Source organism: Drepanopeziza brunnea (assembly GCF_022702325.1).
Source record: "Drepanopeziza brunnea f. sp. 'multigermtubi' strain 214-2 chromosome Unknown ctg9, whole genome shotgun sequence".
NCBI classification, from domain to species: Eukaryota; Fungi; Ascomycota; class Leotiomycetes; order Helotiales; family Drepanopezizaceae; genus Drepanopeziza; species Drepanopeziza brunnea.
The window spans coordinates 1,146,146-1,169,963 of NW_027094072.1; the positions used below are offsets into that span (position 1 = coordinate 1,146,146).

At 47.1% G+C, this 23,818-nt stretch overlaps 9 protein-coding genes across 9 annotated transcripts; 5 read left to right on the plus strand and 4 right to left on the minus strand.

Moving 5' to 3' along the window:
* Positions 1 to 27: 27 nt before the first annotated feature.
* Positions 28 to 2,362, plus strand: L3040_005741 (uncharacterized protein; the record flags this gene model as incomplete). The annotated part of the gene is made up of 3 exons (XM_007294974.1): positions 28 to 263; positions 314 to 1,012; positions 1,063 to 2,362. 3 exons carry the CDS (start codon positions 28 to 30, stop codon positions 2,360 to 2,362), a joined length of 2,235 nt encoding a protein of 744 aa, XP_007295036.1.
* Positions 2,363 to 2,483: 121 nt separating this feature from the next.
* On the minus strand, positions 2,484 to 3,200 carry L3040_005742 (mitochondrial 54S ribosomal protein bL17m; the record flags this gene model as incomplete). The annotated part of the gene is made up of 3 exons (XM_007294973.1): positions 2,484 to 2,852; positions 2,925 to 3,122; positions 3,183 to 3,200. 3 exons carry the CDS (start codon positions 3,198 to 3,200, stop codon positions 2,484 to 2,486), a joined length of 585 nt encoding a protein of 194 aa, XP_007295035.1.
* Positions 3,201 to 3,488: 288 nt separating this feature from the next.
* L3040_005743 (uncharacterized protein) lies at positions 3,489 to 4,500 on the plus strand (the record flags this gene model as incomplete). Its single annotated transcript, XM_007294972.1, has 2 exons — positions 3,489 to 3,509; positions 3,562 to 4,500. 2 exons carry the CDS (start codon positions 3,489 to 3,491, stop codon positions 4,498 to 4,500), a joined length of 960 nt encoding a protein of 319 aa, XP_007295034.1.
* A 627-nt stretch (positions 4,501 to 5,127) lies between these two features.
* L3040_005744 (uncharacterized protein) lies at positions 5,128 to 5,646 on the plus strand (the record flags this gene model as incomplete). The annotated part of the gene is made up of 1 exon (XM_007294971.1): positions 5,128 to 5,646. One exon carries the CDS (start codon positions 5,128 to 5,130, stop codon positions 5,644 to 5,646), a length of 519 nt encoding a protein of 172 aa, XP_007295033.1.
* Positions 5,647 to 6,709: 1,063 nt separating this feature from the next.
* Positions 6,710 to 7,434, minus strand: L3040_005745 (uncharacterized protein; the record flags this gene model as incomplete). Its single annotated transcript, XM_007294970.1, has 3 exons — positions 6,710 to 6,842; positions 6,954 to 7,092; positions 7,149 to 7,434. 3 exons carry the CDS (start codon positions 7,432 to 7,434, stop codon positions 6,710 to 6,712), a joined length of 558 nt encoding a protein of 185 aa, XP_007295032.1.
* Positions 7,435 to 7,984: 550 nt separating this feature from the next.
* Positions 7,985 to 11,354, plus strand: L3040_005746 (mitochondrial 37S ribosomal protein mS35; the record flags this gene model as incomplete). The annotated part of the gene is made up of 8 exons (XM_007294969.2): positions 7,985 to 8,354; positions 8,410 to 8,699; positions 8,750 to 9,036; positions 9,319 to 9,463; positions 9,542 to 9,618; positions 9,675 to 9,754; positions 9,816 to 10,871; positions 10,921 to 11,354. The coding sequence occupies 8 exons, from the start codon at positions 7,985 to 7,987 to the stop codon at positions 11,352 to 11,354; spliced, it is 2,739 nt and encodes a 912-aa protein (XP_007295031.2).
* Positions 11,355 to 14,864: 3,510 nt separating this feature from the next.
* L3040_005747 (uncharacterized protein) lies at positions 14,865 to 15,608 on the plus strand (the record flags this gene model as incomplete). The annotated part of the gene is made up of 3 exons (XM_007288701.1): positions 14,865 to 14,987; positions 15,051 to 15,144; positions 15,226 to 15,608. 3 exons carry the CDS (start codon positions 14,865 to 14,867, stop codon positions 15,606 to 15,608), a joined length of 600 nt encoding a protein of 199 aa, XP_007288763.1.
* A 2,379-nt stretch (positions 15,609 to 17,987) lies between these two features.
* On the minus strand, positions 17,988 to 19,219 carry L3040_005748 (uncharacterized protein; the record flags this gene model as incomplete). The annotated part of the gene is made up of 4 exons (XM_007288702.1): positions 17,988 to 18,560; positions 18,619 to 18,858; positions 18,925 to 18,980; positions 19,084 to 19,219. The coding sequence occupies 4 exons, from the start codon at positions 19,217 to 19,219 to the stop codon at positions 17,988 to 17,990; spliced, it is 1,005 nt and encodes a 334-aa protein (XP_007288764.1).
* A 3,060-nt stretch (positions 19,220 to 22,279) lies between these two features.
* L3040_005749 (uncharacterized protein) lies at positions 22,280 to 23,375 on the minus strand (the record flags this gene model as incomplete). Its single annotated transcript, XM_007288703.2, has 2 exons — positions 22,280 to 23,102; positions 23,176 to 23,375. The coding sequence occupies 2 exons, from the start codon at positions 23,373 to 23,375 to the stop codon at positions 22,280 to 22,282; spliced, it is 1,023 nt and encodes a 340-aa protein (XP_007288765.2).
* Between the last annotated feature and the right edge of the window lie 443 nt (positions 23,376 to 23,818).

Sequence of the window (23,818 nt, forward strand, 5' to 3'; positions counted from 1 at the left end):
CTCTCAGCACTTTCGAACATTCACAATATGGCTTTTGGAGACTCAAGTGGTGGCTCAAGAGGCCGGGGAGGCAGTTACAGTGGTTTTAGAGGTCACCGAGCAGCTTCAGGTGCTTTTCGAGGCCGGGGAGGAAGTTCGGGTGGTTCCAAAAGTCGTGGAGGACCCGGGGGATTCAGAGGTCGGGGAGGCGAAGGACGAGGGCGAGGGCGAGGGAGAGGGAAGCCTGTCTATGATAGTCAAAGACTGGCACAGCCAAAAGAAGGGTCAGCTTCTCGGTCTTACATTTGGAGAACAAAAGTCTAACATACAATAGCGAGGAAGCTGAAAGCACAGAATCAGAAGACCCGTCTGGGGAAGATGAGGCCAGCGAGAGCGATTCTAGTGACGAGGAAGAAGAGCCGTTAACGGTTGTACGCTCCTATGCAACTCTCATGCAAAGCTTTACGGAGTCAGGACCCGGTCATCAAGCAAAGAGACGGAAACTGGATCATGTTCCCGAGGCCGAGCCACACCAGAATGATAACGAGGATATTTCAGAGAATATTGCAGATGATGCAGATGAAGTAGAAGAGCCGGAAGAGGGACCAGAGACGGCAACCGACGACATTCTGGAGGACGACGATACTGAAGACAGTTCAGATCCTTTCGAGGCACACTTCGCCGCTCCTGATGACAACATTCTCTCCAAAAGACTCAAAGCCCTGGAGCTGAATCAGTGGACGACCCAGAAAATATGTCTCCAGAAGATTTCTAAAGCTGTCGTCAGCCTTCCTGGAAATGAAGAATCCAAGGCTTTTGCTCCAGCTACGATTTTAGGCCCGAGCCAACTCAAGCTGAAGCAAAAGTTGGCAAACGTCATGGGGAAACAGAGACCAAATTTTGACCCACTGGAGAAGTCTCTTGCTCCTCTCATGTTCAACTACCAAGATATTCTGTTCTGCGAAAGGAACACAGGAAATTCTGAAAGCTTACGACGACTAGCCTGCTTACATGCCGTCAATCATGTTTTCAAGTAAGTGAAAAGTAAATCGCCTAGATAAGATTGGTCTAACAGAACTGCAGGACTCGAGACCGAGTAATCAAGAACAATTCACGGCTAGCGAAAGAAGACAGCAGCGACGATCTAGAGCTGCGGGATCAGGGCTTCACTCGGCCTAAAGTACTCATGATCTTGCCCACCCGAGAATCATGTGTAAGAATGGTAAGCATGATCACATCTTTGTGTGAGCCAGAACAGCAGGAGAATCAGAAGCGATTCAACGATTCTTACGTAGATCAAGAGGAGAAGTTCTTCTCCGACAAGGCAGAAGATTTCAGAGAGTTATTTGGTGGAAACGACGATGACATGTTCCGGCTTGGTTTGAAATTTACTCGGAAGACTGTCAAATACTTCTCCCAATTTTACAACTCCGATATCATACTTGCCAGTCCATTGGGCTTGCGAATGGCTCTGGAAGGCAAAGATGATAAGAAGGGGGACTATGATTTCTTGAGTTCTATCGAGATGGTCATTGTAGACCAAGCCGATGCTCTGCTCATGCAGAACTGGGAGCATATGGAATACATTTTTGAGCATTTGAATCTCCAGCCAAAAGAAGCCCATGGTTGCGATTTCAGTCGAGTTCGGAGTTGGTATTTGGACAACCATGCTAAGTACTTCCGCCAAACGATCACGCTGTCCGCGTTCAACACTCCGGAACTCAACACCCTCTTCTTCAACCAGTCGAAGAATTGGGCAGGCAAGACAAAGATCAGCGCTGTGTATACAGGCGCTATCCAGGAGCTGGGTCTGAAGATTAAGCAAACCTTTTCTCGGCTCGAATCACCTTCGTTCGCTACCGACCCGGACGCTCGCTTTACTTACTTTACAACCGCCATCATTCCAGCATTGACTCGTCGCTCTAAGGATATCGCTGGTACTGTTATCTTCATACCTTCATACCTCGACTTTGTGCGGGTACGAAACTACTTTTCTGCATCAACAGCAACGATCGGACTGTCCTTTGGTAACATTTCTGAGTACACCTCTGTTCAGGATGTTGCCAGAGCGAGATCTCATTTCTTCAATGGCAGGCACAATGTTCTTCTCTACACCGAAAGAGCTCACCACTTCCGTCGCTATCAGCTCCGAGGTGTGAAGAAAGTCATAATGTACGGATTGCCCGACAACCCTATCTTCTACAAGGAGATCGTGGGAGGTTTCTTGGGGAGAAGTGTTCGGGAAGGAAATTTAGAACAAGGTGGAGGGTCTGTCAGAGCCCTATTCTCCAAATGGGATGCTCTGAAGCTGGAGAGAGTCGTAGGCACAGAGAGAGTAGGGAAGATGATCATGGAGAAAGGCGATACCTTTGATTTCTTGTAAAACAATCAAACCTAGTTCCTGCGATACAAGGGGCTCAATATCTGAAACCAACGCCAGCCCATGCAATGCAGTACACTCGTGCCTTCTAATTGTACAGTGTCCCTCAAATACACACCAAATCTTATGTCTTCCCACCCCATCTACTGTCCTTACTCTGAGCGCCATCCCTCTCATTCATGTGCAACTTTGCGATCTTCTGGATCATGTTCTCGAGCTCTTGCTCACCCTTCTTCCTGTACCGTGTGACCTTCTCCATGTTCCGTTCTGTCATCTCGTTCATCTCTTCGCCTGCAGCCCTCTGCCTCGCTATAGTCCGCGCAGTCATGGCGAACCGCATATCCCTCGGTCCATCAACTAGCTCTAGGATCGCGGAAGGTGCCTGGTCGTCTTTTAGGGGTTCGATTCGAAGCACACGAGTGTAGCCGCCTGGTCTATTCTGATATCGTTCTCGCAGTGGTCCGAATAGCTTTGGCAGGAGCTCGTGGGGTGTCTGACGCCGTTAGCACCCGTAGAAATTCGTGGTATTTCATGAGGGAACATATTGAAGGGATATTAGACGTACGAAAAATATGCTCAAAGCTCTCCGTTTGCTAGCCTCAGTATTCTTCTTTCCCAGGGTAATGAGTTTCTCCGCTAGCCGCTGGGCCTCCTTCGCCTTTGGGTATGTCGTGGATATGGACTCGTGTGTGAATAAACTGGTAACCAGATTGCGGAGGAGAGCCTGTCTGTGGGAGGATTTGCGGCCCAAATGGCGATATTTCTGTAGATGCGGTGTTAGAAGTGATGTCCTGAGATGAATGGAGGGCATTAGTCGACTCACCATACGTCCACCTGCCATGCTGAAATACCACGATGCGTAGATCTGGTTGTCCTGGGAGACACTTCGTGGTTGACGACTGGCGTGGTGCTTAGAAATTCCTACTTGGGATGGTGAGATGCCGACGAAATTTCGCGAGCCGCAATGCACCCCAGACACCAGATCAACGCCAGCTCCTCGTGGCTCCCAACCTAAAAGCTCGTTTGAGCTCTCACTGACCCGACCCAATTGGACTTATTGCTCCATTAATGTTTTATTGAAAGCAAGACTGAAAGTTTCAGCGCATTCGGCACAGAAAAACTACGAAATATGGGCTTCACAACTGGATTCGTGAGTTCCGGGCACCACCGATTGCGCCGGTCAAAAGCTCACACCTATACAGACCGGAGGTGTCACCTTGACATTGGGAATCGCATACCTCACAGTCATTGCTCATGAGCGGAACCGACGTCTCCAGGGGCAAGAGCTCAGATCTCAGGCTTTCGTCCTCGAGCGCCTGCTCAATCCCGAACCTCTTCCACCACCACAAAGCCGCGACGAGCTCGCACGCGAAGAACGGACTACCATAGTAGAAGCTGCGAAAGATAGATGGAATGCCGAGGTTGAGAATGCAGTACGCTGGGTGCAACGAACGGATTTCAATGATGTGAGAGAGGGCATGGAGGGAGCTGTGGCACGGCTGCTAGGAGGTGGACTACAGAAGTCAAGGGAGGGGATCGAGGAAGGGGAGAGGCAAGCTGGGCCGAGGTTCCAGGAAGCTTTCGACGAGAGCAAAGCTGTTGCTAGAAAGGGGGCTGATCAAGCTGCTGTTGGGATTGACAGGGCTGCGACGAAGACGATCCAGGCAACTGAGCGGGTGGGCACTGGGATTGAGAAAGGTGCGAGCAAGATTGCCGCAGCGACGAAGGAGAAGTGGGCACAGGCTGGGGAGAAAGCTGGGGGGATCCGCGATGCGGCCGCTGCGAAGGCTGACCGGGTGGCTGCGAATGCTAGAACTGGTGCTCAAGATGCGGCAGATGCCATCAAGCACAGTGGTGGTACTTTTGATGCGGCTCGTGGGGCTGTTGGAGACGCTGTGACCAGGGGAATCGAGAAGGGAAAAGAGGCCATTGGCAAAGCTCAAGCGGCCGTTGGATTAGCGGCTGAGAAGATGGAGTCAAAGGGACAGTCTGCTATGTTGAGCCATTCTTCAGCCGTGGAGAAGGCTCTCAATCAGAGATACGAGCAGCCACGATTCCACGATAAGACCGTGGAAGAGACTCTAGCTGAGAGGTACATCCCTATGGATCAGCAGGACCCCACTCAACTTCGTGGACTGTAAACTATACTGTAGAATAGACCTGTTGCTCCAATTCCATTTGTCGAATTGTTAGCTACACCTGGGCTGAGCGTTACACTCTTTTCGTACCTTTCAATTTCTTGCTTTTGTTCGTTCCTCGTTCGACATCTAGCCCGACCGCCAGGTCTGATCTTTCCTATATTCAAAACCCAACCTTTGTCTAAGTGCTCTTAGTTTCTGGCGACGCTCCACATTCTTGTGAAGACGTAGAAAACAGCCGGGTGCTTGTTGAGGCTATTCGACTGTTGTTCGGCTCTCTACAACCACATCGCGTGTCCTCGCTTAGCTATAATCAACACGGGAAGCGTCAAGACTCCTAGATCCCAGCTGGGCTGATATACTAATTGAGTCATTGAGGAGATCCCCTTGAGGATGGCTCCTAGAAATCTTGAACAGTTTTGTGAGTTGCCTATCAATAGTCATTTAGCTAGTGGCTATTCACAACCAGATTTTCCACACTGTGATTCAGCTTCATCTCAACTCCAAGATCTATCTATATATACCAGCTTTTACTATCCAGTTCAAAGGTCTTCTTTTTATACACTGAGTATCGTGTTCTCCTTCTCCTTCTCCTTCTCCATTGCCTCTCTGTTTCAGGAGCTATTCCACATGGAGATCATTGTCAGACGCCTCACAGGCGAGGACGCGGTCCTTGAAGTAACCCGCGACACAACAATATCAGAGATCAAGCTCACGATCCGCAATAACCGAGGAATACCATGTCACCAACAACGACTACTCTTCAAAGGCAAAGTCCTCAGCGATAGCTCTACCCTCGCAGACTCGAGCATCTACCACCAAGCCAACCTCTACCTCACCTTGAAAATCAGCCGCAAAAGTATCGGGGACGTGTCCAACACCCGCAAAATCTTCATCCAGGCCGAGGACGGCGAGGTCCTTACGCTGGACGTACAGCCCCATGACATGGTTGATCGGGTCAAGAACCTGGTGCAGGAGGACATCGGGGTCCCGTATTGGAGACAGGTATTGAGGTTTAATGGCAAGGTGCTCAGGGACGAGGGCCGCTCTCTGTTCAGTTACGATGTATACAATGGGGCGATTTTGGGGTTGATGATTAACCGTCAAGATGAGAGAGAGCCCGAGTTTTCAGAGGAGGACAGTGAATAGGGAGGACAGGAAATGGGACGGACGACTTTGTGATTGTCATCTACTGGGTCCGGGTTAGGCTCGAAGGATCTAATCACCTTTATAAGGAGCGGATCAATCACAGAGCGAACGTGTCAGGTCACCAAGGGCAAAACAAATGTATGAGGAAAGTGGTTAACGGGAACTTGGGGCTAGCCAGCAATGCAAGCAAGGTATTAATATAATTATCATTCATTACCTATTCAAGCAGCTCTCATCTAGGCAGAAGGGGCGTCACGGATAAGTGTCCAAGTAGTTCTCTTCTCCCGACTCACACCTCACCTCTCTAAATCGCGTCTGTACTGCTTATACCCACAGAACCTTTATCCCGAAACATCCGAGACACAATAGAATGGAAATCGCACCAGTAGACGATGGTTGACAGTGTCTTCTGCCGATGTCAGGATTTGCGAGTTTGGTTTCGCTCTCCTTGTTAGCTGACTACTCGCCAGTCAAGTTGCTGAATAAGTGCAATTGATGAATCACGTACAAAAATCCCAGCGTACTTGAAGCCATTACTCAGTGTGGAACGAAATTGCCTATGGGTCTCGGGCAACCTCAAAATGTAATACCCGAATATCATTTCCCCGGTGATAGCTTCAGAGGCGGACTGGGCGGTGTTATTCACTGCCTACATATGTTGTACCGAAGAGGCGAAGACCTTGGATACTTGGGTACTCCAGACCGCTGCAACTAGACTCAAAACGAAAAAAAGCGACAGACATGCAACTTACCGGAGAAGGCTAGGTATTTAATTGGTAGACTCCTAGAAAGCTTAGAGCCCATATTGAGCACTGCGCTGCGAAGTATTAAACGAAGGATATCTCGGCGCCTGCCTAGATCTGATAAAATTTGGTCGCTGTGTCTCATGGGTATAAGAAAATGTACTTCAAGGCGGAACCTCCTGCATTTTCCATCAAACGCCAACGTGCTTTGGTAGCTCCGATGCCATGCTTGCTATTGGTAAAGCCAGCCCGCGAGGCAACTTACATATCCAATGCTGATGCCGAAACTCCTTACAATGACCGACCGGAGAATTCCAGTATCAATCCAACCTGGCACGAACGTCTTCCTCGTAGCCCACAACATTGTCCACGATAGGGGCGAAGCTGGTGTTATGACCACCCCAAGCTTTCCCCTCTTTCGCACACGCAGCTCGGATTGCTGATGCCAGATTCCTGATTACTTTACTTAGCTAGCTTTTCTGCAAAAGAAATTTCTCTCAATGTAGATTTGCAACGTCTGATGGTCCAGCGTACGTGCGTGGGACATGAAGGGTCTGAACATACCGAGTATCTCCCCTCGTAGCATACCCCTGAGCTTCCAACTCATCGGCCAGCTCTTGTTGATGATTATCCAGTAACGACGTGTTGGGTACCACGACCAGCGGGACATCAAGTCTCATAGCATCCAGAATTGTCCCAGCACCTATTGCATCGGTTGTAAGTTACTGCTACACGTGAGAGATCAAAGCTGTGACATACCAGCGTGACATATAACAAGCCCCTTCCTGGAGCTATTCCCAGCCTGGCAAGCTCTCATCTCCTTATTCAAACCATTCCTGTTGAAATCAAACCCGTTGATGACAAGTCCTCGTGTGTCCGTAAGCCTGAGCTGCTCAAAAGCTGATATTGAGTCTCCGCATTGGAAGTTCAAATTTGTAAAGCCATTGTCGATAAACGCTTGGAGAGATTCTGGCGCAAAAACTGCCTGGATGAGCTCTGTGAACCTTGCTGTCGCACCGGTGGTGATGAAGCACTCTTTGATCATCTTGCCATCGAAGGATGTATCATGTACCGGTTTGTGTGTGGGTGTATTGGAGGAATTTGGGCGGAGTTGGACCGAGGAGAGTTGCTAGTAGAAGTGTAAATCCGAAATATGTATACTTCTTTTACATTGTAATTTTGAGTAATCAAGATGTGGTCGGGGATAAGTCACACAGTGGATTAGTGGATATAGATAGAATAAGATAGTCGGCTTTTGATTTCCGTATGTTCATTCAACTTTGATAAATGTTGGCATCGCTTGGAGCCGACCACCTCCGTAGATAGACTAGCGTCCTTCTTATCGATAACGGCTGGATGTGGATGTAGTAGATTCATCAAGATCAAGGGTGCGAGATTATCCAAAATCGGCCGATGCTTCCTGGCTGGGTCTACAATTTTGTCGCTGGGAGATATCAACAACAACGCCAACATCAAGAGAGCCACCACCGATGGCAACAGCTATGCAAGGCCTCCGCTCAACAGCTAAGAGCTGTGTGTGCATTCAGAAGCAATATCTATACTCAATTGGTTTTGGGTCAGGCAGGGCATTCTCAATGACAGCTCAACGACCCAATATTCGAGCCGCGGAATCGAGAAACAGCAACGATCCCAGGGTGAAGGAGTTACTGGAGAAAAATCAAAGGCTTGGACTGGCGGTGCGAAATGAGGATAGGAACGGTGAAGAGTTCGACGAGATCCACCGAAGGATCGATGCGATACTTGCTACGCATGAACCTTTACGACAGCGGAAGAAGTTAAAGGAGAGTTTCATGAATATGGGAGAGGTAGAACCGTGGGAGGACGAGTATACAATGCAGGACGACGACGACGATATGAATTCTTTGGCGCACGGAGAGTTGGAGCAGCACCGGGAGATGAGACATTATGCCCGTTTGGTTGCATGGGAGATGCCACTGCTTTCAAGTATGTTTGCAAGGCTCTGACTAGGCTCTTAAATACGCTACTAACGAAGATGCAGAACTGGCAAAGCCATTTAAACCGCCGACTAGAGACATGCCCCTGCGATTCAGGTATACGACCTACATGGGCGAGCACCATCCAGCAGAGAAGAAAGTCGTCCTCGAGTTCTCTCCGGCAGACATGCCAGGCTTGACGAAGGTGCAAGCGGACAAGCTCCGGAAGCTGGTGGGTGTAAGATACAACCCGGAGAAGGATATCGTCAAGATGAGCTGCGAAATGTTCGAGACCCAGGCTCAAAACAAGCGATACCTTGGAGATATCGTTGACACGCTGCTCAAGGAAGCCAAAGTAGGTTCCTTGCTTACTCTGAAGGGCATCAAGATGCTGACACTGCACAGGATCCAACAGACACATTCGAGGATATCCCACTTGACACACGGCATCACCCTGTCAAGCCAAAGCCACAATTTCCAAAAGAGTGGGCGGTGACTGAAACGCGGCGGCAGGAGTTGATCAAATACCGTCAAGCGATGATGTTGAAGGACCAGGAACGAGAAATCACAGGCCAGCTGATAGATGGCATCAGGCAGATCCAAGAGGGATTGAGCAGGCCCGTGGATACGGGGGCTCGACTGCCTCAACCAGACCTGGCGGTGAAAAGGGGAAAGAAGGTGGGAGTCAGGAGGTGATTGTGGACGAGGCTCGGGTTGAGGACGTAGGTGCAAATCAGTGTACGAATACAGTACAAGAGAGACATATATCCAAATGTACGAATACTTGATCCATGGGATCGGCTCTCCCGGGTCGTTGTCTATTGCACGTGGGGGAAGGCAAGAAAGAAAACAAGGAAGGTAAACTTGGATCAAATAAGAGACGATGATACTAATCCTAATTTCAATCAAGCTTACACCGGCGGCATCTTATCCAGCTTTAGGTGTTGGGGGATTACCTAATTATCACGGAGCAGGATTGCCCCGCACTCGGGAGCTCTCCCTCTTCAAGCCTCGGCCTACGCGGATGTTCCTGTTGAGTTCGAGAGCAGGCCCTCTCTCCCAATCGCTTTCCCCTCCGACTCCTCTTATCTTGCATACCTAAAGCTGACATACATACCGGTACTTGTCTCACCTGCATTTGCTTTTTGGTACCGGTACCTTATAAAGCAAGCTGACCGTCCCCTCTTGTGCTTACAGGTCTCCATGCAGGAGCCAATCTTCTTCACCACTTCTACGAAAGCTGTTTTTGAACAGAACAAACCCATTAAGCAGCAGTAAGTTATATGAAGCTCGGAACCGAACTGCCAAATACTCACTATCTTTTCTGTAGCTCAATCCATACAATACACCATGGCGGCCATCAAGATTGCGTCGTTCGAGTCTACACCCGTCGAGTCCATCCCAAGCACCGTCAACCTTTGCAGGGCCACATTCCGCTCGCAGAAGACCAAGCCAATTGCATATCGCTTAGTGCAGCTCCGGAAGCTCTACTGGGGAATTGTCGACTGCTCTGATGCCTTGGTTGAAGCATGCAAGCAGGATATTGGGAAGCCCGTATTCGAGACCTTCGTGTCAGAGATCGATTGGTGCAAAAATGATATTATGTTTGTTACCAAGAACCTGGAGAAGTGGATGAAAGACGAATCTGCTCCGGATATGCCTCTCATAAACACTCTAAATAACCCGAGGATCAGAAAGGAGCCTCTTGGTACGGTCCTGGTTATTGGCGCATATAACTTCCCTGTTCAACTTTCGCTTGGTCCATTTATTGGTGCTATCGCAGCTGGTTGCACTGGGGTCTTGAAGCCATCAGAGGCCTCTCCAGCTTCGGCCATGGTCCTGAAGAAGATTTTCGAGGAGTATCTTGACCCAAATGCCTACTCTGTCGTGAACGGTGCTATCCCGGAAACCACGGCCTTGCTCAACGAGAAGTGGGATAAGATTTTCTACACTGGAGGCGCTGGTGTCGGAACGATCATTGCAAAGAAGGCAGCCGAGACACTGACACCAGTCTGCCTTGAGCTTGGAGGCCGAAATCCTGCCATTGTCACCAAGAATGCGGATCCACGCCTGGCAGCTCGCCGTCTCGTATGGGGTAAGCTTCATAATGCTGGGCAAGTATGCATCAGTCAGAACTACACTATGGTCGAAAAAGAAATTCTTCCTGCCTTCATCGAGCAACTGAAGATCGCGTTCAAGGAGTTCTACCCCAAGGGTCAAAAGTCTAGCCCCGATTTTGCTCGAATTGTCAACAAAAGACATTTTCACAGAATCAAGAAGATGGTTGACGATTCGAAAGGCAAGATTTTAATTGGTGGCGAGATGGATGAAGCTGAGAACTTTATTGAATCCACAGTTGTGCAGGTCGACGACCCGAAGGATTCGATGATTGTGGACGAGTCTTTCGGACCTTTGATGCCCCTTTTGGCAGTCGATAGTGTGGAAGAGGCTATCAAAATCGCGAACTCTGTCCACTCAACCCCTCTAGGACTGTATCCCTTCGGTAGCAAAGCCGAGACTGACAAGAGTATGTTCCCAAGTCCTTTTCCACGGCGCCATTTGCTGACAACATCAAGTTCTCAACGAAGTTACATCCGGCGGCGCCACCGTCAACGACTCTTTCTTCCACGGATCGATCCCTACTCTCGCCTTCGGCGGCGTCGGTGACTCGGGCCAAGGGTCCTACCGTGGTAAAGCCTCCTTCGATACCTTCACGCACCGTCGATCCGTCGTGACTACTCCCGGCTGGATGGAGAAGCTCGTCGAATTCCGCTACCCACCCTATGACGGCAAGCTCAAGCAATACCGCGCCATGACCGAGGTGAAACCCAACTTCGACCGCGATGGCCTCGAGATCAAGGGCTTGGCCTACTGGATCAGCTTCGTGCTGACTCTCGGCGGAAGCGGTGCTAAGGGTGTATTGTTGCGCTGGGCTGTTGTCGCTTGGATTGCAGTTGGAACCAAAAGATTGCCGCAGCTTAACAATGGTTTGCCTTCTTGGTTGCGTTGAGGTAATATATATATATATATATATATAATAATATGCGCTGATTAAAATTCGCGTCCAAGCGATGTATGTTTGACTATAAGTAATCTACTTTGTGATTTTTTTTGGCGGCCGTTGATTGACAGAGGAAGCAAGTGGCATACACAGTACGCGGCGTACACAGCACAGGGATTACGAGTTGGTCTGAAGTATAGTAATGCACTACCGGTACCTCCCAGGCGTAATAATTACCACCTGAGGGTTGGGAAACCAGGGGGTTTAACTTGGAGATTGAAACTTTTGAGCCAGCATCAGGCGGTAGTTAGTTGTATTAGGGCTGTCCTGTAGTACTTGTGTGCGGCCAGTACGGTAGTTACGGATAAGTACGTACAAAGGGAAACAGTAGGTTGAAGAGTTGAACCCTCTTAAACGCACGGTATCGCACAAACCCTCCCAAGTGGCGCGCGGGTCTTCCAACAATGTGTCTAAACTCTGTTTCTGAACTGATTAACGCGTTGATTGCGCAAAGGTCTAGGAATGTGACTTCCCCCAGAATCTATGAAAGACACCTTTCCTATACTACTCGCTGTCCCTCAATAATCATTTCCTTTGCTGATCTACAGTACTGTATTCGAACATTTCCTGTCGGTCGGTGGGAAGAGGGGGAGGGAGGGTTTTTTTTAATAAAGTTTGTTGTTGTTGTTGGGATATTGAAGGCGAACAAATAAAATTTGATTGTTTACGACAGGTTTTAGCGATCCGACTGTTGTTTCCTACGCTAAGATATTCTGCCCACACCAGCCGTCGCAGCTTCTCTTTCTCTTCCCTTCCCTTTCTCGTTCTTTGTGTTTTTGCCGGCAGCGTATAGGGGGCAGGATTGTGATGGGGATGGAGACGGGGAGAGGGAGGAGGGAGAGGGAGGAGGGAGGGAGTAGGGACGGGACGGGACGAAAGAGGAAGGATGTCGAGGGAAAGGTTGGAAGCCACGCGAGAGAAGGACCGAGAGGAGAGGATGGGTAGTAGCAAGGGGCGCAAGCAAGAAGATCGGGGCCGATGTACGTTGAATGCATACCTACGTACGTATCGACTTTGGGAAAATGAAGAAAATCGATCGATGCACGTGAGCGAAAGCCCTACCGAGTTTTCGTAGGTGAGATCGAAAATCACGCACTTTCGCGAAAATCTTAAGGGGGTAGGGTAGGGTAGGTAGCCTTAGATGGCGATTTTAAAGCGCGTTCTGGTCGAATATCAACTGAAAAACGCAAGGCAGCGACTCGAAAGGGCCGAAATAAATAAAGAGAGAAAGAGAGAAAGAGAGAAAGAGAGAAAGAGAGAAAGAGAAAGAGAAAGAGAGAGAGAGAGAGAGACGAAGAAAGGATCGATGTCGAGCAGTCGCAGAAATAAATGTAGAAATGATATACGGGTATAGATAGATAGATAGATAGATAGATAGATAGATAGATAGATAGATAGATAGATAGATAGATAAACAAATAGATGGATACTTAGATACATAGATAAATATACTTACCGATATAATTATAAATATAAAGATATCGTTGTTGTTATTGTTGTTGTATTTATTTATTTACGTCGGGCGGGTAGCAAGCGAAGCTTGCCGCCCTAGGACCTCTCATAAGATCCGGCGACGTGCTAAGCTAAAGAGTTATATACAAGAAGGCCTCAGAAAGCAATTCAAGGTGTTGCAGCTAGAGCTACTATCGTTTGCGCTTTTTTCTTACGGATAAGATGAATCATAATGAAAGGGAATATCTCGTTAAAGGAAAACTATTAAAGAGAGTTAAGCAGGTATAAAGTACTACGTCCCAGGCGTAAGTATTACTCCTCGAGGGTAGGATAACCAGGGGATTTAAAGTGGAAACTAAACTTTTGAGGCACCCTCGAGGGGTAATACTTAGGCCTGTACCGTGGTATTATAGCTAGCTTAAAGCGTAGCTATGCGAATCGCATAAAGACCAGTGTCAAGGCCGGACCGGGGTCAGCCGAAAAGCACTTACAAGTGCAAAGAAAACCCAAAACGAAATGCCTAAACTTGAAAAAAAAAAAACCAATATTATATAGCAGTATCAAAAGAAGTCCCTTCGAAAGCTCACCACCTTGCTCGAAAGTCTTTATTCCGTCGTGCGTTTATTTAACAAGCCTTTATAGCCTTTATAAGGCGAAGCGTACCCTGTTCTCCTTACCGAAGCAATATCAGTTAGCTAAAGTAGCACTCTTATCGGGTGCAGTACTCAAAGTAGAATTGCGTAGTGGTCTAGAAGGCTTAAAAGTAGGCCGGATTGCTAAGAAAGGCTTTTAAAAAGTCGTAGGCTTTCGAGATCGTGCTTGATAAAGTCCGTAGTCGTATTCCCTTTAGCCAAGAGAAGAAGCGCCGTCGTGTAAATCGATAAAAAGCGAAGTGCAAAAGGGACTTTGCGCTTGCCGCAAGCATATCTTAGATTAGCGTCGTAATGCTAGAATTTGATATAATATTAAATAAGGTCTTCGTGTATAGTCCGTATCGCAAGCATCTTATGCAAAATATATCGTAAGAGCTTTAGCTTTAGGAAAGGCTTGACCAAGTACGAAAGACCCCATTTCCGATACGAGCGAGAGAGCTTCGTAAAGCTTGCACTCTACCAGGTCGCGCCTTGTCCCGAAGGTCGCGGAACAGTGTAATATAAAGATGTCGGACAACCGCTTTTCTATTTTCATCTGTATTTTCATTTTGATCTTTATTTTTATTTTTGTCTTTATATTTATATTTATTTTCATATTTATATTTATCATTATCATTATCTTTATCTTCATTCTTATCTTCATTCTTATCTTCCTTTTTATTTTCATTTTTATTTTCATATTTATCTTCATCTTCATTCTTATCTTCATCTGCATCTTTATTTCCATCTCCATCTTTATTTTTGTCTGTGGGAATGATGGACTTGAGGGATTGGAGGGATCGGGATTAAGCACTCGGGATCGGATGGTGGCCGGTGCAGTGGCCGGTGCAGCCTTGGCACCACTACTACCGGTACTACCACTTCCCACTCACCCAGAATAGCTTCATCTCCTTAGTTAACAACACCACGTATGCAACACTTGCTATTCGTATCGAGCCTTAACCTGTGTGTACCCTCCTTATGTGATCCCAACATTATCGCTATGTATCAGGGATATCCGCGGCGCCGGACAATATTAATAAACGGACACTCTTAGTGAACAAACCTCTATACCGGTATAAGGGTGTCGAAGAAAGGGCCGCCCAAGCGATCCATTACGCCGATTTTTCTAAATCGAAAAAGGAAGATTGCCATACTCTAAGTGCGCTGATTATTATTAGCCGCACGATTATTTACAGCCGAAGTAGCAACTCAAATACTATTATAAAGAGAGAGATATTCTCCTTTCCTTTTCTCTAAGCACTTAGTTCAGAATTAATTTACTACTTTTCTTTTTTCTCCGACCCTTTGCGAGCTTTATTTCCCTTTCGTAAGCTTGAATCGCGTCACCAACAGACTTGTATAAATCAGTACGATGCTAGGATCGACGTCTTTCTTTGCGATCTTGCTAGCCTTGAGCTATTTCTTTAATACAGCCCAAGGAATGTGGTGGAAGAAGAAGACAAGCAAAGTCATGGGCTATGCAACAGTTTCCGAAGTAAGTTCCACTTGTTGATTTATATAATATAAGCTTTGTATATACTGATTGCGCGAACGATAGGCAGATGCTAGGCGCATTAATCAAGACAACAAGCTCTTTCCAAAGGAACCTACGACCGGCTTCGATGTTCAGTTAGGACACGGCTTCTATATATGTGAGTTGGCATCCTCCGTACATGCGTACATGGATCATCATAGACATACTCTCTCGCGCAAAAGCTAACAGCAATCCTCAGTACAAGGACCTGAAAACTGGCCAAATGCAGAGGAAGGGAATTGGTACTGTGCTATCACAGCGAAAACGAAGGAGATGAGGGATCTCAGCAAGGTTTACATCCCGTCAACCTATTGGTCCGAGGACGAAGAGTTCATCTTGAGTTACGTCAGGGCATTGGTAAACAAGCCCGACGAAGCGCTGCGCATCTCATGGGTCCGGGCTGGCGCGCAGCTGCAAATGCTTATTCCCTCGAAGGTGATAGCAGAAGATACTGCTTTGAAATTGCGGGCTAAATGCTTTGAAACGGAAAATCAGCTGAAGGAATATTCGGATAAGTTCATTGATTGGCAGAAAAAAAGAGGTTGGACTATTCACGGCGAGCTTGGACGACCGAGTTTTTGATTAGTGGGAAGGAAGAATGGCGCAGGCGATGGGGCCCCATTCCTTAAGTAGCGTAATCAGAAGGCATCAGTCTTTTTCATCTAGGGATTTGTTGTTGTTATTGTTCTTCTTGTTATTGCTGTTATTATTGTTATTATTGTGATTGTTGTGATTATTCTGATTGTCATGATTGTTGTGATTACTACGGTTGTTGTTATCGTTATTATATTATTCATCAAAGTCGGGCGGGTATTGAAAACGCAATGCTTAAACCTCAAGACCTTTTATAAGGTACGGCGACGTAGTAAGTAAAGGAAATTGTATATAAGATACTATCTATTTAAGAGTAAAAAACCACGTTAAATAAAACCTTTCTTTTAAATAGCCTCGGGTTTTTAATCTCGAAGTACCGTATCGCATAACTTTTATAACTTTTAAAAGCAATGCAAATTAGTATAGCGCAGCTGCTATCGATTGTGCCTTTCCTGTACGGATAAAATGGATCGCAGAAAAAATATAATGTATTTTCGTCGGAGAAAAACTTGAAGGGCAAGTTATAGCGTAAGTAACGTATATCGGTATCGATTATCGAAATAACTCGAGGCCGAACCGAAATTAGTTAAGTAGCCTTTTCCAAAGCGCAATATCGTAAATCGTCTTAAACCCCTTTTCATCCTTCTTCTTTCGTTCCCTTTTTAATCGTCGGCTCGCTTAGGTGGGCCTCCTTTCAGCCTTTCAGTCTTAGTCGGTATAAGCGACTGCGGATCGGAAGCGACTGCGGATTTTTCGAATGTGTTAGAAATTCTTTTATATATTATAGCAAATACTATTACAACTTAAAAATATTTATATAAATAATTAATTTATCATTATATCTTTTTCCGAAACATCTAAAATCGTATCATTTGATGAAACATCTGACTATCGATTGCTATTTTTATTAGAATCTGACTCGTCTTTTACTTTACGCAACGAATCGTTTGAATCTCTACTATTATTAGAATTAAAGCTATCGCTATCGATATTAATATTAAAAAAAGAAAAAACATCTTGCTTTAAAGAGGGGTTTCTAATAGTGTCGGTTGTAATTATTAAATTATCGTTATCGAGAGAAAGTTCGGGTTGAAAGAGAGTTGGTCGAAGAATACCTTTTTTACGAGGCCGCAAAATTTAACGCTCAAGAGGTTGTTGCATTTATTAAATCTCTTCCGAATCGAGAATTAGAATAAGTATTATATCGTCGTCTTAAATAATTAAGCTTATAGTAAAGCGTTCTCGTATAATACTTTTACGCTCGCGCTTAATTATGCGATTCCTTCACGATATTTAGCATCTTTTTCCTTTTTTTAAATCTTATCGACGCGTTATTATTTTGCAGCAGATTCAAGATTTTCTTTACCTTATTGCTTAATAGCAAGCTTGTTATCGATTAATAATATAATTTTAAATGTTTCGGAAAAAGGTATGCTCGTAAATTAATTATTTATATAAATATTCTTTAGTTAATTATAATAGTAATTGCTATAGTATATAAGAATTTCTAACACATTCGAAAAATCCGCATTCGCTTCCGATCCGCAGTCGCTTATACCGACTAAGATTGAAAGGCTGAAAGGAGGCCCACCTAAGCGAGCCGACGATTATCGCAAATCCTTTCAGTATTCCCAATCGGTATGCCCGTCAAGTATAAATCGTAGTCGGGGGGATGATCGAAGTAAAAAAAGGCTCGTTCGGATCCCTAGCAAAAAAAAACTCCCTGAAAGGCTGCCTTGATCAATTTCGGCTCTCCAGACTCTCTTTACCGCAGGAAAAAGAGCTAAAGGTTCGTAGGGGGCACCTCGTACAGGTAAAGAATCGTAGCCCCCCTTTTCATCTAGGGAAAGGGATTGCAACGCTTCGTCTACTTAGCATGATTTTCGACATGGGGACAGATATGCTAGCCGCACGAGTATTCAATTCTACTACGAAGGATACCGTTTACGGGTTCGGGAAAATGTATCAAGGGGGCTTCTGGGGTTCTGATCGATACGGAAGTACGGACAAAACCATGTGTGTGCTCGGTTAAATACAATCATCTTGCGTAGATGAAATTCAAATCTGGCCCGTCAAGATTTTATTTTATTTTATCGTTACGTTTCGTTACGTTTCTAGCTTTTGTGCCTGTATTTCAATCATATGTATGCCAGTCATATCGATATACATGATGTGTTAGAATCTGGAATAGCGCTGATTAGGTAATCAGCAAGTAATCAGCCCATATTCCAGACTCGACGTCTCCCACCCTCTCTACGCCATTTACCTCCCTTCTAAATTCTATCATGATGCAACGCCTTCTACGCTCCCAGCCCATCCACCACCCTCAACACCATCTACTACCGTAGAGCCTCTACCGTAGAGTCTCTACTGAGGGGCAACAAGCACGCCGCGGTATCTCATCTTGCCATCCGCCAACTTCTTCATCGCCTCCTCGATGCCCTCCACCGTCATGGGGAACTCCTCAATCACAGGTCGGATCTGGTGACGCGCCGCGAACGCGATCATGTCCATGTGCACGTTCCGGGCCGCCACCAAGCTGCCCTGGATGCTCAACTCGCTCGCAATGAGCGGCATGTAGGGGATCGACAGATCACCGTCTGATACCGTCAGCGGGTAGATCTTGCCGCCGGGGGCCATGATGGGGAGGAAGAGCTTCCAGTCGGGCTGGAACGAGGTGCAGATGAGCAGGTGGTCGATCTTGCCGGCGACGTCGAGGGACGAGGCGCCTTTGGTCGCGATGAAGGAGTCGGCGCCGAGCTGGAGGGCCTCGTCGCGCTTGCTGTCGGTGCCGGAGAAGACAGTGACGTGGCAGCCCATCTTCGAGGCGAACTGGATTGCCAGATGACCAAGCCCGCCTAGCCCCGTGATACCCACTCGAGACAGCGAGTTGGCGCCGAAGGAGTGGAGCGCGTTGAAGACGGTTGCGCCACCACAGTTCTGGTGCGTTGTGGTCAGTTTGACATTTGCATACTATGCGAGGAGGGTAAGGACAGACCAGTGGAGCAGCGAACTGTCGGGGGATCGACTCGGGAATCTTGAAGATGTAATCGGCCTTCCAGACGGAGTAGTAGGCAAAGGACCCTTGATCCAAGTCGTTGAAAGCGTACATGGAACGTTCCGGGCAGAGCGTCTCGTGGCCGGTCAAGCATTGCTTGCAATGATTACACGAACCATGCTGGTATCCCCATCCTACGGACTCGCCCTTCTGGTATGTAGTGACCGATGCTCCAACATCCTGATCTGGAGTTAGACGATCGTACGTCGGTGAGGAAAGAGTAGAGGCTAAGATCCGCTAGCCTACCTCGACAACACCTGCGCCCTCGTGCCCAAGTACCATATCGACGCCCTTATAATGCTCTAGAGGGACACGCGGAGAAGTCAGTCATTGCCCGGCTAGGAAGATTTCGAGGAATGGAGAAGGATTGGGAGATGGATCAGACATCCCTCCCTCGTTGCCTACCATCTGTGCCGCAAAGTCCCGAGTGTGTAACTTTGATCAGAACCTCATCTGCTTTGATTTCCTTCTTGGTCTGGGACTGCACAATCTTGCCCTCCTTTGAGCCCTTGAAGACGGTGAACTCGATCACTTTGGTCATGTTTGCAGCCGCTGTTATTGTGTTGTTGCAGTTATTGAAGATGGGAGAACTCTTAGAGCAGGAGCGATGGTTATATACGTCGTGTTGTTGAGAAGTGTGAACCGCTTCGTGTAAATGAAGAAGTCAATATTGAAGGGATAAACGACCCGCCTACCGACCGGTACCTAGGTACCCACCCTACGGCTACGGAAGGTTCAGAGCCCATTTCTTGGATCCGGACTCTGGTCAATTACCCCTCCTCTAGTGGATCAATATGCTGTCATAGACACACTTACTGTACCGGTAGGTACCGGTATCTGTGCGAGTATAGAGCTTATTAATCATAGCCACTCCGCACGGAGTCTTTGACCACACCTTCCGCATTCTCCCTCCGCATTCTTGGTTCGGTGGTCCGGCGGTTTTGACAAGAAATGATGCCGTTTGAGGAGAAGAACTTTCCAAGCTTTTTCCCAAGTTCTGGTTGGCTATTAACCGTGCGCCAATAAGGCAAGCTGTCGGCTGCTCTCCGTCACTCGTTTCATCGCGTGCGCTACACCGACTTTCAAAACACACCGACTTTCAAATTGACTCGGAACATCAAAATCGCTAGGAACGCTTATCAAGTAAAATGTTCATATTCTATTACCAACGCTAAATGTTTGTATAGCTATATATATACAATTAAAGATCTTGTTCATTTTTAAACCTCATTCGAATTAGTAATCAACGTCGCTTAAAATCTTGCTCTTTACTGTAATACATCCCGCTAAAGCTAGACACGCTAAGCAATCTTCTTATACTTACTTCCAACTCAAATACGGTCTCTTGAAAGACCTCCACGGAAACAATACATGTAGAGCAGATCGACAAAGCATTTCGTCCAAGCAACCATCGCGCTCGAGAAGATATTCGAAGAGAAAGTTGCTTCAGCGATGATAATGATGATGACAACAATCGCGTAAATCTCCCGCATCCTCATCCCGAACAGCAAAACAAATCGTCTCTTTCATATAACTCCGCTACAAATATCTACATCGTCTTCTAACCGATCATCAAGTAATCGCCTGGAAGAAAATCAAACCACCGATCGGAATCGCCGTTCCAACTTCCCATATTAAGAAACGGCAAGGTCTCTCTCTCTCTCTCTCTCTCCACGGCGGAAATCAAGTAAGCTAGCCGTAGCTCTCTCTGCAAACAGATTATACAATCTGAAAGAGTGATATGTGCAAAAAAAAAGTCGTTTTTTCCTTCTTTTTTTTTTAATTAAGAAAATCTTCTTTAGCTCTTGCTATTCTCGCATCCTTTTTTTTTAAAAAAAAAATATTCGTTCATATCGATTTTCTTGTTGAAAATATCGTCGCTCACGCTTTTTTCTTTAGTGAGGTTAAGGCTTCGCAAGGCAATGCAGCTTCATTGCGCGCGCTTTTCTTTTTTTTTTTTAAAAAAAAAAAAAAAAAAAGGAGAAAAGAGATTGTATGCGCAGCTGTTAAAAGAAGGAGTAAGTAACATTGCGCTTACGAGGCAGATACCGATCCGGGAATAGAATAGAGATGGTGCTACCGCTCGGAAACATAGAACAGCAAAGGCGCTTAACAGCGCCGCGTGAAAAGGATCCAGCTTTACTTTTTCTCTTAACCAATCTTCATAGCCGGGGGTAAAAATGGATTTAATTTGAAGGTCGGTGTGTGTGGTTTGGAAAAAGTCGGTATCGCCGCACGCGATGGATGGGACGAGGGACTGAGAGCAGCCCGACGGCTTGCTGGCTTTGTTAGCGCGCGGTGGGTGACTGATAATTCGAGCGCCGGAAGCCGAACATTTCTCCTCTGTAAGTACCGTAGATGTCGGTCCTAGGCGGTGTATAGTGGTTTGTTTTACTTACAGTCAGGCTCCGCTACGCTACGCGCCCTGTTCCGCTACCTTTGCTGATGAAGGCGGTGACCTAGGTACCGGTACTGGACCTCCAGCACCATGGCGCGCGTGCGGAACGGATTGGGAGAAGTTTCTTTTTCGCTGCGTAGAGCGGCTTGGGGGTTTATCGTGCGGTGTAGGGTTGTAGGACTGGAAACTGCAATATGCATTGTTGCACTGCAGGTCTGCTTTGGCACAATAGAGTTTGGACTGAAGGGATAGAGGCATGCGAAACTACCGGTACCTATCGGCTCGTACAGTAATATCGTAGTAATTCGTCCGAAATATTACGTACAGAGTATAGTTGCGGTTTGTTACGTAGCAAGAAGCGAGATACGGAGCAACAAATCGAGGTCTATAAGTCGGTAAGTAATAGTCAAGGCTTTCCGAGTACGTATTTACATCTTCTCAGAGTCCCCCTTCCGCTCGCCGTCACTCGAATAACGCTTTCAAGCTATTCATTTTCTATCACTCTATCAGGATGAAGTTTGTAATACCGTACATAACAGGTACTTAATACAGTGTGCATTACAATGCTCATCGGAATGCTCAAGTCCAGGCGTAAGCACGAAAGAGTCAATCCTGCCGGTATGCTCGAAGAATCCCGTATCCGGCATACAGCGCCCATCACTAAGTAGATTAGATTAGATTATTGATTAGGTACCTAGCCATCTAAAGAAAAAAGAAATCCCAACTTATTAACGATGAGATAGGTAGAATAAAGTCACTTACACGAAGAACGTGCATGGGATATCACCAGTATCAAGAGAGCTGATTGCATCGACATCGGTAGCGAGATTGACTTTTCGAAGACTTGTCAGCTTTACTTTAGGTACCTATATGAAAGTTTCGAACGAGGTTCCAAAGTTGTTCCACGGAATCTTGGCCAAGGTCGAAAAAACCCGACAGACATTGTAGATCGCTGCTTGTTGCTTGTTGCTTTTTCTGCAAGAACTTCCATGTGGCTCCATACCGGTACTGCACGACTGCACAGTGAGCCTCGGTCGCCCTCTATCCGTAAATATTCCAGGTTTTCGGGGAAAGTTCACAATGAAGATCAGTTCCTCCGGACCAAAGACTCTCCTCTCTACCAACTTCACTCGCCTCTGCAGAACTCAAAAGTCCTCGATATTCAGTTCAGACAATGACTCGTGCTCGTTATTGTCCAATCCGCTAAGGATCGCTCAGCATCAGCAAAACCTTCTTGCCCGTCTCCCCTCCGAGGTATCCACTGTTCTCCCCATCCCTATTTTCCACCAGGACCGCAGCTTCGTAGCCCTTCGTGACCATGTCCTCATCAATCCTGATACCCTCTTCCACTAGCAAGTTGATAACCCCGCGGATTCGTGAGATCTCTCTTCTCGTATCGGGCCCAATCTCGTCATTCTGGCTCGAGTATACCGTACTGCTGATATTCTCCTCCATCCTCGTAATAGCGGTATCACCACCTGCAACCTCCACATGTTTGCTGATCCAAATGTAACCATTGACCCCAAGAACGATATCGACTTGTCCTCCGCCGGAGACTGTGTCGATAGTCCAGACCTGCCTCCTAGATCTGACAACACCTCCACCTCCTCCGACGCCACTGACACTCATAAACACCCCGTTCCTGAGCTTCCCATACTTCAAACTTCTGGTGTGTAGTGACGCACTCCCATCTTGATGCAAGCTTTGCACCTCGGCAATCAATAAATCTCCCTCCGAAAAGAATGTTCGAATCTGTAACTCGTCGGTATCTGTTCTCTTCCGCAGGATTCCTCCGGGAAGGTTGATAGCAGAGAGCGGCAGTCCTGCGAGAACTGGCGCCCCGACGTCGACACGCCAGCGCTTAGCCTGGACTTCCACAATCCGACCAACAACCAGGTCTCCAATCTCGGGCGTGTAGCGTGCACGCAGGGGTCGTACTGAGAGGAGCTTGTTGGTCTTCTGGATCGTGCCGGCGACGGTCGCAATGATCTCGGTGCTGGAAGATGCGACGTATGTGCCGTGACCCCTACCCTTGCATCAGCTCCTATATATATACATGTATATTTATTAACGGATCTGTGATTCATTGGAAGACACACCTCATCCATTGCGGATCGTCGGTCACCGTCTGTCCTGGGGTTACGAGATCCTTTGCAGAGCTGTGTCGGGCTCGCTTTGCAGGCCGCATGTCAAGATCTCCCTCCAAACCAACACCGCCATCTTGATTAGATTCGTCTTCGGGCTCTCCCGCATACTGATAAGGCACTGCCGGCGCGGGAGCGAGTATGGTGATGGCCATGGTTGTCTCGGTGCTTGAAAAGGATGTGGAAGCTTTGCAAGGCTGATGCACGAACAAGGAAATCCTTGGTGAGGCTGAAGAGCTTGGCACTTGAACGAGGCTACTCTGCTTTTTCGGACATAAGAGTCTGGAATCGAGAATTCGGGCAACTCTCAAGTGCCACCAAGATGAGCCGTTCACTAGGTCCCTCGCCGTGGTCTAAAAGCACATTGTAGTGTTGGCAATGGGAATCTATCTCACAGTATACGTCTTCTGTTGCTTTACATCACGCAATATAAGTGTCCACTTCAATCCGACTGCTCTCACCCCTTTGCCCACCCCCCGGGTGTTCCGTCCCGCCCCCCCGCCCGTCGGGTCTGGTGTCTCCTGCCTGCTCAAAGACAAATATTCCCCTCTGCCAGATGTCTTGCCATTCTTATCCAAGCTTCCTGAAGAGACATGTC